The sequence below is a fragment of the Heteronotia binoei genome, chromosome 7, assembly GCF_032191835.1.
Source record: "Heteronotia binoei isolate CCM8104 ecotype False Entrance Well chromosome 7, APGP_CSIRO_Hbin_v1, whole genome shotgun sequence".
In the NCBI taxonomy this organism is placed as follows: Eukaryota; Metazoa; Chordata; class Lepidosauria; order Squamata; family Gekkonidae; genus Heteronotia; species Heteronotia binoei.
The window spans coordinates 38030867-38047527 of NC_083229.1; the positions used below are offsets into that span (position 1 = coordinate 38030867).

General features: G+C 40.0%; 1 protein-coding gene across 4 annotated transcripts; it reads left to right on the forward strand.

Moving 5' to 3' along the window:
* On the forward strand, nt 1–16232 carry FBXO43 (F-box protein 43). 4 transcript variants are annotated; one of them, XM_060243436.1, is made up of 7 exons: nt 1–176; nt 720–793; nt 4183–4260; nt 8759–10290; nt 10776–10878; nt 14463–14648; nt 15733–16232. In XM_060243436.1, the coding sequence occupies exons 4-7, from the start codon at nt 8780–8782 to the stop codon at nt 15979–15981; spliced, it is 2049 nt and encodes a 682-aa protein (XP_060099419.1). In that variant the 5' UTR covers nt 1–176; nt 720–793; nt 4183–4260; nt 8759–8779; the 3' UTR covers nt 15982–16232. The 4 variants fall into 4 exon arrangements, with proteins under 4 accessions (XP_060099419.1, XP_060099421.1, XP_060099418.1 ...); XM_060243438.1 differs by having other exon boundaries at nt 175–528; XM_060243435.1 differs by lacking the exon at nt 1–176 and adding an exon at nt 197–385.
* Nucleotides 16233–16661: the final 429 nt, after the last annotated feature.

The following is a 16661-nucleotide window of genomic DNA, read 5'->3' on the forward strand; positions in this document are numbered from 1 at the left end:
TAGCGAGCTCTAGAAAGAGCTCCTCTTCTGGCCCTTCTAACATCTAAGCACACAGTTGCAGTTTCTCCGCCTCCTCCTCGGCTATGCTTTTGCGCTTGGCGTTGCCCGGGGCTCCTCTCCGAGGAAGCCGCGCCGAAGGGGGAGGAAGCGAAGCTACAGCAGTTGGGAAAAGGCGGGTAGTTCAAAACCGAGCGAGGGAAACCTTCAAGCCAGTGCACGCGGGCAGCCGCTGCTTGGCCAGGGGGAGGCGGCTCTTCGTCCTTAGTAGGGCAACGCTTCAGGGCTGAGGCGAGAAGGAAGTTGCGGTGGCTGCCCCCCCCCCCGGTTTCGCTAGCAGAGAGCAGCGCCCCTTAATCTTTCGTTCAGAGCTTGTCTTCAACTTCTCGTCAGTTTGGGGAATAGTCTGATTTTTTTTTTTCACCTGACCTTATTTGCTTCTCTGAAGCAAATTTATCGCCCTTCCCACGTTTTGGGGTAATCTGTTTTCATCCCCTCCTCACCAGCTTGCAGGAAGATAATTCAAGACAGGTGACTGAACCCCTCAAGGGGTGATTAAGTTCATCCAGCTAAGAATGGGGTTTTATTGAATAATTAAGACACCAACTGATTTGTTTAAGCATACTTTTGACTATGTTCTCTAAGATAACTAAATGATACTCTAATGTATCTTGGATATTTCTCCCTTGCCCCCACCCCTGCATTTTACCCTGACCCTCTAGGTTAAAAGGACATTTTGATTTTAGCTGTATGGAAAACTTCATGCGAAGCATCTCCTGACCTTCAAGTTAAACAGGTAAGTTGGGTTACACCTGTCTTCCAGGTGGAGGAAATTTAACTATTGCCAGCAGCCTGTGTATCATCAGCTCAGGGTATGCTAGGCCAAACTGCAGCTCAGGAGCCACATGTGGCTTTCGAAGCCCCCACTGCCCCGTTGGCCAGCTTAGAGATGGTAGTTGTCTCTTTAAATCACTTTGCCAAGCCAGCAGGTGGCTTGGAGAATGCATTTAAAATTACTATTGTTTCTTTCTACCTCCATCTCCCCCATCTATTTTCCTCCCTCCCTCCTCTCAAACATCTGACATTCATGTCTTATGACTCTCAAACATCTGATGTTTATTCTTTGTGGCTCTTATGTTAAGCAAGTATATGCTAATTGGAGGAGAGTAATTGAGAGAGTAGGTACAGAGTAAGCAGTTTGAATAGGCACATGTATATTCCCAATGAACCACCACCTGAAGGTGACCATCTCCTTTAAAAAATTACTAAAACAATTTTGTCATTTCTTAAAACACACTCTGTTTTATGTTTTCTCTTAGTATAATAAGTAAATTCTCATGTACAAGTTATTTAAACAAGAAAGAAAGGCTGAGGATTGTATTCTTAAATTAAGATTGTTCTCCAAGGAATTGTGGAAAATGAAACTTGACATAGTCATGTCTCATGCCTTTTTCCTCAGCTTGTATAGTTCCCCCTCAACTTTTTCAGGGCATATACCTATTCTCTTAATTACTCCCCTCCAATTAGCATAGGCCAGGGGTGGCCAAACTTACTTAACATAAGAGCCACAAAGTGATAATCTGGTTGCTTATTCCTGACAGTATCATGTTTTCTCCCTCACAGGGTGTCTGTTGTGGGAAAAGATTGTAAAGGAGATTGTAAACCACCCTGAAATTCAGAGTGAAGGGTGGGGTATAAATTCAGCCGCCCTGAGCCTGCCTCGGCGGGGAGGGCGGGGTATAAATAAAATTTTATTATTATTATAATATAATTTTATTTTCAAAGTATAGATGGAATCTCCAGGCTTCAGCCTGACAACATAAAGTCTCTTGTGAATGTGGCCATTGCAACATAATTGTAACAATTAATTCTCTTAATTCTTCACCACCACCCCCAAATTTGCTAATTTTCATTTTTTCAGCTTGAAATCTACTGTTTTGTAAATAACTTATTTATGTTGGTGCTCTTTCTATATAATCCACAGCTATACAATTCTTCTTTCAGTAACATTTACTTTAAGGTTTAAAAAGATGCTCTAGCCTTTATTCAGGAAGATGACCAATAGTTTCAGTTCTTTGTTGTATTTCATGAAATTAGCACTTCAAGCAGATATCTAAATAGGAATATAACATAGATCTAAAGAAATGTGCATGCACACAAAAGTTTAAAGCCAGAATTAAACTTTGTTGGTTTTAAAGGTGCAACTGGACTCAAACTTTGTTCTGTAGATTAATATAAATATGGTAAGGGCAAGTATCATTTTCCTTCCCTTTCAACTCCCATTTGTATAAAATAGTTATATTAATATATTTTTATAGGAATAGGTCTCTCTCTCTCTGTGCCCTCATTGGAAAATATAGCATACAGATGGTTTAATAAACATGATGAACTCTTGCCTTACAGACCATGATAGGGCAGAGAACATGATAGAGTAGAGGTGAGAGTGAACTCCCTTACTTAGTCCAGCACACTTTAAAGAAGTCTGTAGGGGCCTTGGTGTAATGAAGCTGAATCCAGATAAGACATAGGTGATGCTTGCTGGAAGAACCACTGCTTTGAATGGGATTGTTCTTCCTATTGTTGATGGTGTGCAGCTTTCACTTAGTGATAAAAGCTGGGGAGTCTTGCTGGATTCTGATTTCTTATTGGCAGAGGTTGTTTTGTAGAAAAACAGGTGGTGGAGCTCATTAGCATAACTCATTAGCATATGCTTCCCCCCCAGCCAAAAGCAACCAGATGCAAGAAAGGAGAGTCCTGGGTGAGCGAGGCCTGCTTGGGCTGGCTAGAGATCCACCCCCCCCCCTCAAAAGGCCATCAAGCCATCCACTACCCAAAATCATATAAGAAGTGGAAAAAGTGTGGCATGGGCTTCTCCAGGGGTTAGTGAGGGCTGCTTGGGGCGTGACAAAGCTTCTGGTGGCTGGCTGGCTGCCTGCTCTCCTAACCCAGGGATTGTTATGCAGCTGCACCTACTATTCAATGGACAAGATAAGTGGGGAGGAAGAGGGGGAACCCTCAGAAAGGTTCAGGAGCTGTGCTCCTGTGAGCTCCCGCTGAATCGGAGGCCTGGTTATTTGAATAACAAGTGTCCATAACAGCAAAAAATGCTTTTTGCCAGCAACATCTAGATTGGAAACTGGTTCCATTTGCAGATAACTAATCTGGCCACACTACTCCATAAATGGGACTAGATTGCTGTAACAAATTCTACCTGGGGCTTCCCTTGAGGACAGTCCAGGAGTTGCAGCTGTTACAAAATGTGGCAGCTTGTTTGTTATCTGGGGCTAGATGACAGGACCATATTACTTCTAAAAATTATTATTAAAGAAATATTCCTACTCTTGAGGTCCCATCATGGGTTACAAATTATTCCCTGGTCTAATTCAAGGTGTTGGTACTCACCTTTCAACATCTTCATGATCTGGGGCCTGTATATTTGAAAGACTGTTTCTCCCTTCATCTTCCCATGTGTCAACTTTGTTTAACTCACTAATATCTGCTATCAGTTCCTCCACTGTAAGGCATGTTTTCCCACAGCCCAGATCAGGCTTTTTCAGTGGCTACCCCATGTGTCTGGAGCAGACTCCCCAAAGGGTTTCTGCCCTCCTGACTTGCCAGCAACAATGCAAAACAGAGCAGTTCCAGAGAGCTTTGGGGGCAGCCTAAGCTTATTAGTTGGGGTAGTTGTTTTTAGTCTTTTTTTAATGCTTTATTTTATTATGCTGTGTTGTGTTGTTTTTACACTGATGCTATTATCCTTGAATGCCTGGTAGAAAGATAGTATGTAACTGTTCAAAATAAATAAAAGAATTTTTGCCTACTGGTCTGGTCCCCTTTCTGCGGTTGGCAGAATGCTGCTGCAGCCAGTCAGGAAGATCACGATCAGGCATTTTTTTTTTGAGCAGGAACGCAGTTCCGGCTGGCTTGGCATCAGTGGGTGTGGCCTAATATGCAAATATGTTCCTGCTGGGCTTCTAAAAAAAGCCCTACGTAAAACAATGGTGATGTTGGGGTGTGGCCTAATATGCAAATGAGTTCCTGCTGGGATTTTTCTACAAAAAAGGCCCTGATCATGATACAGACAGTGCTCATTGCTGAAGTATAATCTCAGGTTTCAAAGTAATGAACATAACTTTCTATGCTTAACTTTGGTATGTTTTAATGTCACCTGTTTCTGTCCCTCAGCAAAGAATCACAATTGGGCAATGCCCACACAGTTCTGGAATGCTTCTTATTTAACTGCAATCTTCTTGTAAATCCAAGGCAAGTATAACATATTACTTTTTGTTAAGATTTGCTAAAGATGCTGCCTAGGGTTCAAAGAATGGTTCAACTAATTCTGTGATATCATGTGACCCCTCCCAAAACCCCTCCTGTTATTAGTGCTTCTGCCTCATATCCACCATTACTGAATGGCAAACTGCTTTTGAAATGAGTGGGAGTCTCAAAAACAATGTGCAATGTGGCACTATTCAGTATCTTTGTAAGTAAAAACTTCCTTTGGCTAGGAAGCTTAAAACAGGATGGATTTATTTAGGTTACCTCTAAAAAAGATCATTTTGAAACACTGATATAAAGCAAGTTTTCTGTTTTGAAATTTGTATGGAGGAAGGGAAAATGATGTAAGCTTCTTTGGGTCCTCAATGAAGAGAAAAGTATAAATGCCCTGCACAAGTATTATTTTGTTATTAAACAGAACTTTCAACCAATCTAAGGACATAATCTAAAATATTTAATCATGCATCTCATGTGTCTTGACAGCTAAGCACAGTTGCTTAGTTGAAGGCTCAGGCTGCAATTCTATGCATGTTTATATCAAAACAAATCCTAAAATACAGCATATTTCTGACCAAATATGCATACAATTGGTCTGTAAGTATGCAGAGATTCTGGATTTTGGTAGTTATAGAACCCTCCTCCTCATGAGATAGAAAGGAAAGCATAGAATCACAATTTGAAAACTATATTATGGACTTTGCCTAGTTGGGGGGGCATAGAATAGTAGCTTAATCCAAGGATCTCTTGGATCCTTGCACTTTCAGTGGCTTGATATAGTTGCTGGCTTCAGTAAAAAGTCCATAGCAATAAATACATGACAGACTGTGTAATTTCAGAATCCTGTCCCATTATTCCTTTTTCTACACGAAAACGCTTTTAAATGTGTGTTAGAGAAGTACAGGCTTTTACTTGTTTTCATTTTTGTTTAAATGAAAATGTTTACTTGTTTTCAGTTTTCATTTAAAATAGTTTCATTTACTTGTTTTCAGTTTTTGTTTAAAATCAGGTTACTGAAATTTGTAGGGGAGGGGAGAGCTTTGATTTTTTTTATCCACCTTGGTCTAAAGTAGTTCTTTGGATCCTAATAACTGTAGTCTTTAATGTTTCATCCAATCTGCCAGCAAGATTGTAATTAATCACTTCTGTCTGCTTAGAAGGCAGGGAGATTTTATACTATACACAACTTCCCATTAGAAATTTCAGTCCCATTATAAGAAATTGGAAAACTAGAAGTCAAAGCATTGTTATATATAAACAATTTTGCATTAGCAGAGAAACAAACAATATGTTGCAGTGAGTTTTAGAACTCCAAGGAATTTATGCCGATGCTTCTGAGTGTGATGGTTCTACAATAACTGTTTGTGAGAACACGCCTTTCACCTTGTGTCACTGACAACATGTGGCTTAAGTATATGTTGTTTCATCTGTGAGCAATGACAAATGCCAATACACAAAATTGTGTGCTAGCTTCAGTTTCAGCTTTGGGATTATGGAGCCCCCACCAGGTAGGTTATGAAATTCATAGCAAGCTGCCATTTTCAGTATGGTTTATGGAAGGACCTGCTGCTAGTATATAGCCATAAAGAACAAAGGTGTTGTGCTTTCTGTCATGCTAAAAAGAGTGGCAGGATGGATGTTCCTTTTTGGTACAGACAAGTTCAGAGATAAACTCCCCCTCTGCAGAAGCTCTCTTTTCTCTCTTGTTCACCATGGCCTGGCCATCTCCACTAATTAATTTTCTAGTTCTCTGTGAACTTGCACACCCCCCTCTCCAGTGAGGTCCAGCTCTTCTGCCTGTCATGTGACTTCCAGCTTGGTATGTCTTATGCCATTGGGAGGACAGTGAAAGATGGATCCTTGGAAAGATTGAAGACTACTGGTCTGAAGTTCCAGGATATGGTTTGAGAGAGCAGTCTTGTTGAAGTTGAGCGGTTATAAATCTGGGGCATAAACTATGGGGGGCAGCAAGGCTCAAGCCTCCTTCTTTGGGCTGTCAGGTCATCTGGGATTTCCCCGCAGGAGCAATGTCTTTCCCACCCACTGCAAGATAGCATAATGAAGTTAATCAGGCTGTCAGGTTCTCAAGTTCAGTCAGTCCTTGTCTTTGTAGCAAGTTAACAAGTTCATAGGAGGCATAGGGCTGGTTTTGTTTGGTTAGAGGAGATGTCCTTCAGTGGATAATACTGTCTGCAAAGAAACAATAGAAAGAGAAAACTAGCATAGAAGGGGAAAAGGAAAGATAAATCCATCTAGCAATCAGGAGGCCTTAGTGGCTGGACTGAAGAATGTAGATCCTGTAGCTTGCAACACAAACTGATGTAAATACAGCTAGCTTTGACTTCTATGGCACCCTAGAGACCAACAAGATTTTGGGGGTATTAGCCTTTTTTGTGAGTCAAAGTTTCATTGTTGGTATTTGATGAAGAAATCATGGACTCTCAAAATCTTATACCCATAATATCTCGATGGTCTGTAAGGTGCTACTGGACTTGAATCTAGCAGTTCTACTGTAGGCCAACACAGCTACTCTCTGAAACTATCTGCTATAAGTTATGTATCAAGAAAATTATGGTTTACTTTATAGATGAGATACTACTAAACATATTATTACTGTGCCCTGGTGGCCCTACCTTAGAGAAAGAAATAGTCTCATCTCTACTTTAGCTATAGGTATGGGGGAGTGCTACCAAGAAACCTCTTTCTACCTTGATATGTGCTCTTTGTCCTAATTCCTTCCTGGCTGGATTTGCCTTGGCAGCCATATTAGGAGATAACAATACCTTGCTTTGGAGAAAGGGAGGTCAAAACTCTCCTCAGGCTATGCTAATGAATGGCCAAATCCTTGGGTGGAAGACTGATTCACTGATAGGGCTTGCAAAGCCAGGAACTCACCTTGTTCTATCAAGGTAATTTTATCAGTAAATGTGAGCCTGAGTGCAAAATCTAATTATTGTCAAGCAGACAGGTGAGCTGATTACATTTTGCTGACCTTCTCTGAATGTCTCCTAACTTACCACCCTCCTCCAGGCATGAGGGAAGCCAATCTTTTTGTCTACCCTGCCTGGATGCAATCTCCTTTTGTCAACTTTGTGGGAAGCTCCTCCCTCTTTAACTCAGTCACAGCCATGAAATCCATAGATTCTCATCCTGGACTCACTGTGAATTCCTGGATCTTATGTCTTTGAAAGTCTTTTGTGTTGCTCTGCCAGCCAAAACTGCAGTCTCATCCTCTGCGCTTTCACAGAGGTTGCCAACACCACTTTTCTTTCTCTTGGTCTTTGAGAAGTTCTGCCAAAAGCCCTTATTCTCAACCTGTGGATCATCGAAGCAGACAAGGTACTTTAAATTAAGGTGATTTTGATACCACAGGGCCTGCAGCTTTTGAGAAAATGAAATGGAGGAAATGGGAATATGTCTTTCTTTAGCCATGTGTGTTTGCAGGTGGACAGAGGCCTGTAACTCAAATGGTGAAAGTTAAGGTGATTTTGGTATCCTGTGGCTTGTAGCTTTCGAGAAAAATAAATTGATGAGATAGGAATATTTCTCTTTTGCTGTTTTTTTCCTGTATGGAGGCAGGGAGATAAAGCTGGCTTCTCAAATATGGAAAGTGAGGTGATTCTGCTGTCATGTACCCTAATTTGACAAAAAAAAAAAATGCTCCCATATTTTCAGGCCAGGGTATTTGAGACACCAGTATTTACTGTGGATCCTGAGATGCATTTGGAGATTCATACTGAGTATCCAGTATGTGAGCAATGTACTTGTTAGAGTGTTGATCTAAGATTGGGGAGATCAGAGTTCTAATCCCCATTGAACCATAAAGCTCACTATGTGACTGAGGTCAGTCAGACACTCTCAGTCTAACCTACCTTGTAGTGTAGTTGTGAGAAAAAAGGGGGGAAGTATTTCCTTTCATACACAAATGAAATATTTATTCTAATTGTCTTACTGAAGGAGTTAATGGAATCTTTCCTCTCCTAACAGAGCCCTCATTCTTTGACTGAAATTCAGACTATTTTGAGTTCAAAAACTACACTTTTAAAACCATATGATTAATTGTTGATGGCATATGGTTTTTGGAAATATAAATAATATCACCTGAAATATTTCTGAATAAAAGCCTGGACCAGGTTTAGCTCATCCCCGTCCCCCAGGAAACTCAGAAGTTTACTTTGCTGATAATGAAGCATAACCAGAGTGACATCTTGTTAGGAACATGGTTAAGTCTCTATCATGCAACTTTATGCATATAACATTAAAGAACTGATTAAACTGGGGTGAATAAGAGGGATATGGGGGGCTTGATTCTGTATGCTTAAATTGTTATCTGTAAGCCTCCTTGAGTCACAAGGAAAGGTAGGGTAGGGATGCTAAATAAATAATCTCAAAGAATCTGTCTATACATGTATAGTAGTGTAGTTTACCACAGGATACTGGTTTCCTGAAGTAAATAAAACTTTATAATGCTGTCTTTATTTTACAGAACCTAACAAGCTCCATAGAGATGTCAGAAAGTCACTCGGTTCTATCTAATATTCTTAAAAGAGGCAGACTGATCTCTCCTGGCAACAGTGCAAGATATTGCAGCTTTAAAGAGTCTTGCTCTCCTTCCATATTTCATGACAGTGGATACAATGGATCATTAAAAGATCCCAGCTTTCATTATACCAGTGTAGAATATAAGGGAGAGCAGAATGAAAGAGGTCTACCTGAACATTCAAAATACTCGCATTCTAGTTTATGTACTTCAGTATCGTCTCCTGCTGAGCATGAAAATGTTATATTTTTATCAGAAAGAAGGGATCTTGGCCTGTGTACAGACTTCTTTGAAACACCCAAAGTTGCTAAAAAAGACTTGTCACTCCGCAGAAGACTGCTTGTGTCTAAAGCAGCTTCTGTTGGTGCTATAGGATGGTCTGAGAAACAAACTTGTTTGGGGAGCAGCCAGAAAAAAAAATCTGTACCTCACTTTCTTAGTTTTGATGAAAGAGTTTCAAAGTGTGCCTTGGATTCTCCGAGGGTGATGAGCTATAAGCCTTTGGCGACTAGTACCTTAAAAATTGAAGATCCTTCTCCTAGTTGTCAAAAATTAAGGCATGTATTTTCACAGCAGAGAACTTCCACAGTAGATGATTCAAACTCTCAGGGCAGCCTATTGTCAGAATCAGTCTGTTTATCTCCAATCCAGCCTAAATCTCCCATAAACTCTTTTGTTGCAAACACACCTTATAGCTTTGCTGACAGTGCTCTTACCAGTTTTAACCATCAAAGCACCTACTCAGAGTTAGTTAGGACTCCTAAACGTGTGTTGCCTGAGACCAGTGTAGATGGATTTGTCACACCCATCAATAGACTTATAGAAGGCTTTCATTTTAATACATCTGAGATAAACACTTCCCCAGCTAAAGCGCTAAGTGACTCCGACCTCTTAGCTTCTGATAGTAGCTGCAGTAGTTTACTTGGCTTAGATAAATCAGAAGATTCCTTGACAGATCAGGAGGGATCTTTCCAAGAACTACTTCAAAAACATAATGAATCACCTGTTGTTCTGAACTCTGGAAGAAAGGTAAGAATAAGAAAGCTGCAGCGTTCAAGAAGGCTATCCACTCTTTCAGAATGTGGCTCACAATCAGAAAAAGAAGAAGACTGTGCTAATGCTAATCCAAAATGCAAGCGGAAAACAGTAGATGGTTCTATCAATGAAGAAAGTAAATTGTTTTTTAATAAGGAAGACAAACACACAGTTTTGAATCTTGAAGATTTAACAAGAACCCCTGCTTTGCAAATGATTCATGAGGTCTTTATGCAAAGCAGAAGTAAAAATACAAAGCAAAATGACCTATCTAGGAATATAGATGGAACTGACATATCTGTTCTGAAGTGTATCATCGCTAGACTCATTGGCAAGAAAATGGGACTTGAGAAACTAGACATATTAACAGAATTAAAAGAGAGAGACTTAAAACATGTTCTTGGTATGATTTTAGGTATCATGACTGTGGAAGGCCTATGCAGGTAAGAGAGAAAATGGTAGATTATACATAGTCCTAGATTCTCCCCCACCTTACACCCCTGCCCCAGTCTTGGTATAAACAAATTGAAATTTACTTAATATATTGCTTAATGTAATTTTTTTCAAATTGACATTTGACAAATAACCATGACAATATTGTTTTGTTTGTTTGTCTCATAAATTGAAAGATTATGTATGTCATCAAAGTTTGAGAAATTGCTAGAGCTGGCTCTTAAAACACTTATAAATACTGGCATATGTCCTGACATCATTCAAAAGTATCTGAATTAGCATGTTCAGTTTGTCTTGTTTTGCTGTTTAGCAGCCCCAAAGCATGGTGTGATATAAGTGTTTTCCCCATCAGGCCCAATACTGCATTTATTATTGGCATGGCTTCTGCAGGCTTGCTAGTGTAGCCAAAGCAGTCCCATCCCTTGAACTGTGGCATTATGTTTAAATAGTGGCTGATGGTGGTTCTTTATTTCAGTATGTGGGAAGTAAGCAAAAACTGGCGAGAAATTGTTGGACAAGATAAACATGCAAATCAACGAAGGAAACTATACATAAAGCAGTTGAGAACAGGAACTAAGGTAACAAACCTCTACATGGGCAATTATTGAATGGTGTTCTGAAGAGATGGAATAAAGCTCCAGATTTACAATGGAAAGCTTCCCTCATAATGAGTCTTTCTGTATATATATGCTTACTGATTGAAACATACCATCTTGATGAGTCCAGCCATACTCAAGTTTATGTTAAAATTGTTTTTTGTGTACATAATTTGGAGATGCCCTTCTGACCCAGAAACAGGTTCTGAAGGCAGATTTGGGGGATATAGGATTTTTGGGTCTCTTGGCTCCTGTTCCATGCTCTGTCAAGAATCAGTGGCAGACTCTAATCTGGAATCCAGTTTGGTGTAGTGGTTAAGTTCATGGATTCTTATCTGGGAGAAATGGGTTTGACTCCCCACTCCTCCACCTGCACCTGCTGGAATGGCCTTGGGTCAGCCACACCTCTTGTAGAAGTTGTCCTTGAAAGGGCTGCAAGAGCTCTCAGCCCCACCCACCTCACAGGGTGTCTGCTACTGGGGGAGGTAAAGGAGATTGTGACTGCTGAGACACTGAGATTCTGAGTATAGGGCGAGATATAAATCCAGTTTTTATATAATTTTTATCGGTTTTAAGTACAAAAGAAAAAGCATAAGCACAGATACAAAAAGGAAAAACAAAAGGGGAGAGGGGGAGGACATATACAGAATGGGAAAGGCAGGGTGGGGGGGGGGGAAGGAAGAATACAAGTATATCTATTTTAAGTCTACCTCCAAATAAAATATCCAATTCGTTCTACCTGCAAGTATAAAATTCTTCATATATTTTGCCATCTTTATCTTCCATTATAAAACATTTTTACCAAACTGTTATTTGCAATTCAAGTCTAAACAGTTCTTCTTCAACACATATAAATCTGAACAAGTCAGAGCAGTCTCAGCACAAAACTTACTACTTTGGTTAACCTTGTTAAAAAAAACAAACTAATTTATCAGTTTATCACTATCATTAACAGAGACATGAAAAATTCATATCTTTATCCTTAAAACCCCCCCTAAAAATACAACCTGGTATAATGTCTATTTCAATATAAGCAGTTTCTCCTGAGAGACATTATTAACAAAAAAAAATCTAGCAGTTTACATAACATCTTATTGTCTACCTTTTTAACATTTAATCCACCTCTTGTATACCTATTGGGCTAGGAAAAACAGCTTTTTATGACCCAAAAATGAAAATCTCAAACCTGTTCTTATTGAGCGTTACCTACCCAACTATCCAAAATAAAAACATTTCAGGAAATCCTCTTTACTAGAAAGAAATTAATCTCCTAAATTATAGATTAACTTGTAAAATTACCCATATCTATAACAAACATGGAAACTAATATTATCTATTGAAAACAAGTTCAACAATTTGTCAAGAAATTATGTTATCTGTCTTCTTAAAAATTAAAAAGATTATTTTTACATAAAATTCTTTTCAAAAACTTTTTGGGCCTTTAACTTTTAAATTCATATTGTTTTAAGCAAGACAGCTTATTCTAGCCCAAAAACAAAAGGAAAAAAAAAGAAATTTCACAACCTAATTTCACATATCAGAATTTTTTACAGAGTCCCATGTCCAGCTCTCCACTGAGAAAAGTCTAATTCAGGAGAGTCTTCTTTTTTAAAGATTTCCACATCATGATTTTCTAAATGAAATACAGTATTTTTTGCACCATAAGACTCACTTTTCCCCCCAAAAAAAGTGGAGGGAAAAGTGTGTGCGTCTTAAGGAGCGAATACTGCAAAAAATTCACACAAATGCCTCTAAATTCTCTTACTTCTTAAAGCAGTCATCCTTCTTGAAGGAGATAAGAAAAATTGCACAGCCTTTGTTCCTCTCAACCTAGCCTGAGGCAATCTCCATTTCCGGTCCTATTTTTTTAAATGCGCCACAAGATTCCATTTTAATTTTCTTTTGTTGATTTCCCAACAGCTCACTCTCCCATTTCGATTCCACAGACATCACCAGGTTCTCTTCAGCACTCTGCTCATGTAGAGCTGAGATTTTGCTAGCTTTTAGCAAAAAAGCTGCCATTTGCTTCTCAACCAAATCAGCCAATAAACCAAGATCTTGCCTCAGAGATTTTAAACTGCTCAAAATGTCTTTATAAGGAATTTCACTTGGCAAAGCCATTTTTTTGTCAGCAAACTCAGTCCATTAATCCTGATTAAACAGTAGCTCAGAGTCCCAGATAGCCCGCCTTCTCAGACTCCTCCAACTGAAGTCTTAGATGTTAATGTATGAATTTCAGATCAGACAACAAGGAAAAATCCCTCTAACAGGTATCTCATTTTGTTCAGACCATATTGCAGCTAAATAATAGTCTCTTTAACAGATATCCAATTATGATCTGGGTCAATTTAAATGTCCGTATTCTGATTAATTCAAATTGTTTCCAGTGTTTAAAGATGTTCTTTGACTTTCCACGGCCTCATTCACAGGGAAATTAGAGACATCAATCTCTTTCCCTTCCTTTGAACTACTAAGTCATTAGACTATAAAAAAGACCCATTAACGTTTGGCAATTGAAAGCAAACTTACTTGCATTGCAGATTTGTCGTGCTTGAGATAGAGGGTTGATAGATCAAAAGCTTGTTAGAGAAAAGAAAGGCAAGCAGTCGAGCGTTCGTCTCTTGTTGCTGTATTAGCGGTCGCGACGGGAAGAGAAGGTACAGGAGCAACAGCCATTGCGCCCGTTCCGCTGTGAAAGCCCCATGCCCAAGAGACCCTCCTAGAGTCTCTTTGGGGGTGTCAGATCCGTGACACCCCTCCCCCTGCCCGATCAGGGGGAGTCACAAGCAGGAGAGCTCGCGATTCCACCTGCTAGCAAGACGTGGCCCAGAAGTCAGGGATATAAATTCAATGTCATCTTCTATCTAATCATCTGGCAGGTCACATCCCGTCAATTTCTTTTACTTGCCAGTTGCCACACATATATGTGTCATTTCTTTACTATAGAATTTTACATGGCTTCCTGAGGGTCCTTCTCACTGAGAACTCCCTCCAAAATATACTGATGCTCAGTAACAGCAGGCAGACTTCCCTGCAGTGGCCAGCACTGAATTCCTGTAATATGCAGCCTTAAATGAGAAGTTGGTCTGCACAGTTGAACAGCATTGTGAAGCCCCCAAAGGCCCAGACATTGTTCTGGATCAGGTTCAGGCTAAGACAACAGGAAATCCAATCAGGGATCTGCAACTCTTAACATTTCTATTAATTAATAGCAGCTATTGTGGGGCAGGAGAATTGAATTAGGGCTAACATTTTTTGTTTAAAACATTATCTGGGTACTCAGTTTTCCTGAAGACTACTGCTTTCCTTCCTTATGTTGCTCTTTGCCCCAACAGGAAAAACACATGGAATGCATGGTAGAATCCTCCCTCCCCCCCCGCCCCCCCGGAAATCTTCTGCATTGTTCTGTGGTTCCATGGCAGATGTATGCATTCTTTTTGTTATTGCTTATGTGATCTGCACAAGATTTATATAAAGTTTAAAGAACATGGCTGATGTAAAATTGTACACTGAGCCTTAAATAGATGGATGAAATAAAGTAAAGTAAGATGCTGGCAACTTAACAGGGGCGCATGCCAGAAGCTGAAGATGTTTCCACAAGACTTATGATGGCTAGATTTGCGCTTAGACCGGTCCAGGCTCAAGCAAAACCTGCAGTATTACAGATGGAGTCGTCTTGGATTGAGTTTTTGACACCCAGGGGATGCAGTCCTCTTCATCAATCAGCTAGTAAGCAAGAAGCATATGTAAAGGTAGGAATCTGCATCCAGCAGCTTAAAACAAAAAAGGAGGGAGGTAAAAAGGTAAAAAAGAGGTAAAAAAAAGTAAAGCACTATAGATGGGACAAATGTTGGGCAATCAATTTTAGTGGGCTATAAAAGGACAAAGAGCTCTGTGGCGCAGAGTGGTAAAGCTGCGCTACTGTAGTCAAACTCTCTGCTCATGACCTGAGTTCAATCCCTGCGGAAGCTGGGTTCAGGTAGCCGGCTCAAGGTTGACTTAGCCTTCCATGGTCGGTTAAAATGAGTACCCAGCTTGCTGGGGGTAAAGTGTAGATGACTGGGGAAGGCAATGGCAAGGAAATGAAAGGTCCCCTGTGCAAGCACCAGTTGTTTCCAACTCTGGGGTGATGTTGCTCTCACAATGTTTTCACGGCAGACTTTTTACGGGGTGGTTTGCCATTGCCTTCCCCAGTCATACTCGTTTTACCAACCTCGGAAGGATGGAAGGCTTGAGCTGGCTACCTGAAAACCCAGCTTCCACTGGGGATTGAACTCAAGTCGTGAGCAGAGAGTTTGACTACAGTACCGCAGCTTTACCACTCTGCGCCACAGAGCTCTTTGTCCAGTACTGCAGTTTTAACACTCTGCTGCGAAAACAGCTGTAATGTGATGTCACCCCAGAATCAGAAACAACTGGTCCTTGCACAGGGGACTATCTTTCCCTTTTTAAATGAGGACAGTGGTATCCTATATGTTTCGGGAAAGTGATAGACCTTCATCATTGCTCAACAGTTGCTTCTTGCTTTTATTTCTTCTGCAAATAAAAATGTCTTGATTATTTGTTCTTACTGGGTTGAACCCAGACTAACTATTCCATCCCTTTTCTTGCCTCCCGTCTCCTACCAGTCTCCATAAAATGCTGCTCCTGAGTGATAGGCACCTTGAGGAATGATGTGAAGGAGAGAATGGGTGGAAATTGCCTATTTGGTCAAGACTCAACCTATTGATTTTTATGTAAACAACATTTATGTTAATTCCACTGCAAATCTCTAGGAAGTATAATATGGGATTGATGAAATAACCTATAAAATGCCTGACTATTCTTCCCCTATAGGTTGCTAAAAGTCTCTTGAGTGATGAAGCTTTAAAGCCTTGTCCAAGGTGTCAGTGCCCAGCTAAATACCAGCCCTTAAAGAAACGTGGGCTCTGTAGCCAAGAAGACTGTGCATTTGACTTCTGCATTTCATGTCTATGTGCTTTCCATGGATCAAAAGATTGTTACAGTTCATCTGCTAAATGGAAAAACAGAAAAGATGCTCTGCCAGGAAGTGCCAAAAGCAAAAGAAACTTAAAACGTCTCTAAACATACTGGAATCAATGGAATGCATTCTCCTACCCCTATTCCCAAATCTGTATGATAGCATTTTAACAATTATGCATTTTGAAAGTATTAAGTTATTGTGCCCGTAAATCAAGCAAATAATTTCCCATATAAATATCCCAAATAACTTTTGATACATTTTTGAAAAAAGTGAAAAAATTTTAAACTTTGCCTTGTGTTTGTCACTTTGCTAGTTGCACTGAGTGATATTTCAATAAAGTACTTTCAATACAGTTTTGTGTCATTTAATCCCATTTGGGAATTTTAATTACACTGGCAAAGATGCTGTGGTACATTTTTTCCTGGGATGGTCATCCACAGGCAATATAGCAAAGATTAAAGTGTATTAGATCCAAGCAGGCAGCCGTGTTGGTCTGAAGCAGCTGAACAAAGCAGGAGTCAAGTTGCACCTTTAAGACCAACCAATTTTTATTTAGAACGTAAGCTTAAGCACACTTCATCAGACGAGGAATCCAGCACAGTGAACAAAGCCATACATAGCTGAGCAGAGTAGTAGCTGAGCATAGTAGATACGTTTAACTACTATGCACTGACTGAAAATGAGGCTACGCTAAGCCTTTCCTTAATGGGAAAAAAATTCCAAAGGTGCATGGGTGTTATGCCCTCACCTGCTCAGGCTAGCCCACTCTTGTAAGATTTTG

Coding starts and splice junctions, on each gene's coding strand:
- FBXO43 (XM_060243436.1), top strand. CDS start 8,780: ATGTCAGAAAGTCACTCGGTTCTATCTAATATTCTTAAAAGAGGCAGA. Junction 10,879..14,462: donor AGTTGAGAACAGGAACTAAG/GTAACAAACCTC, acceptor GCAACTTAACAG/GGGCGCATGCCAGAAGCTGA. Junction 14,649..15,732: donor AGCAAGAAGCATATGTAAAG/GTAGGAATCTGC, acceptor CTTCCCCTATAG/GTTGCTAAAAGTCTCTTGAG.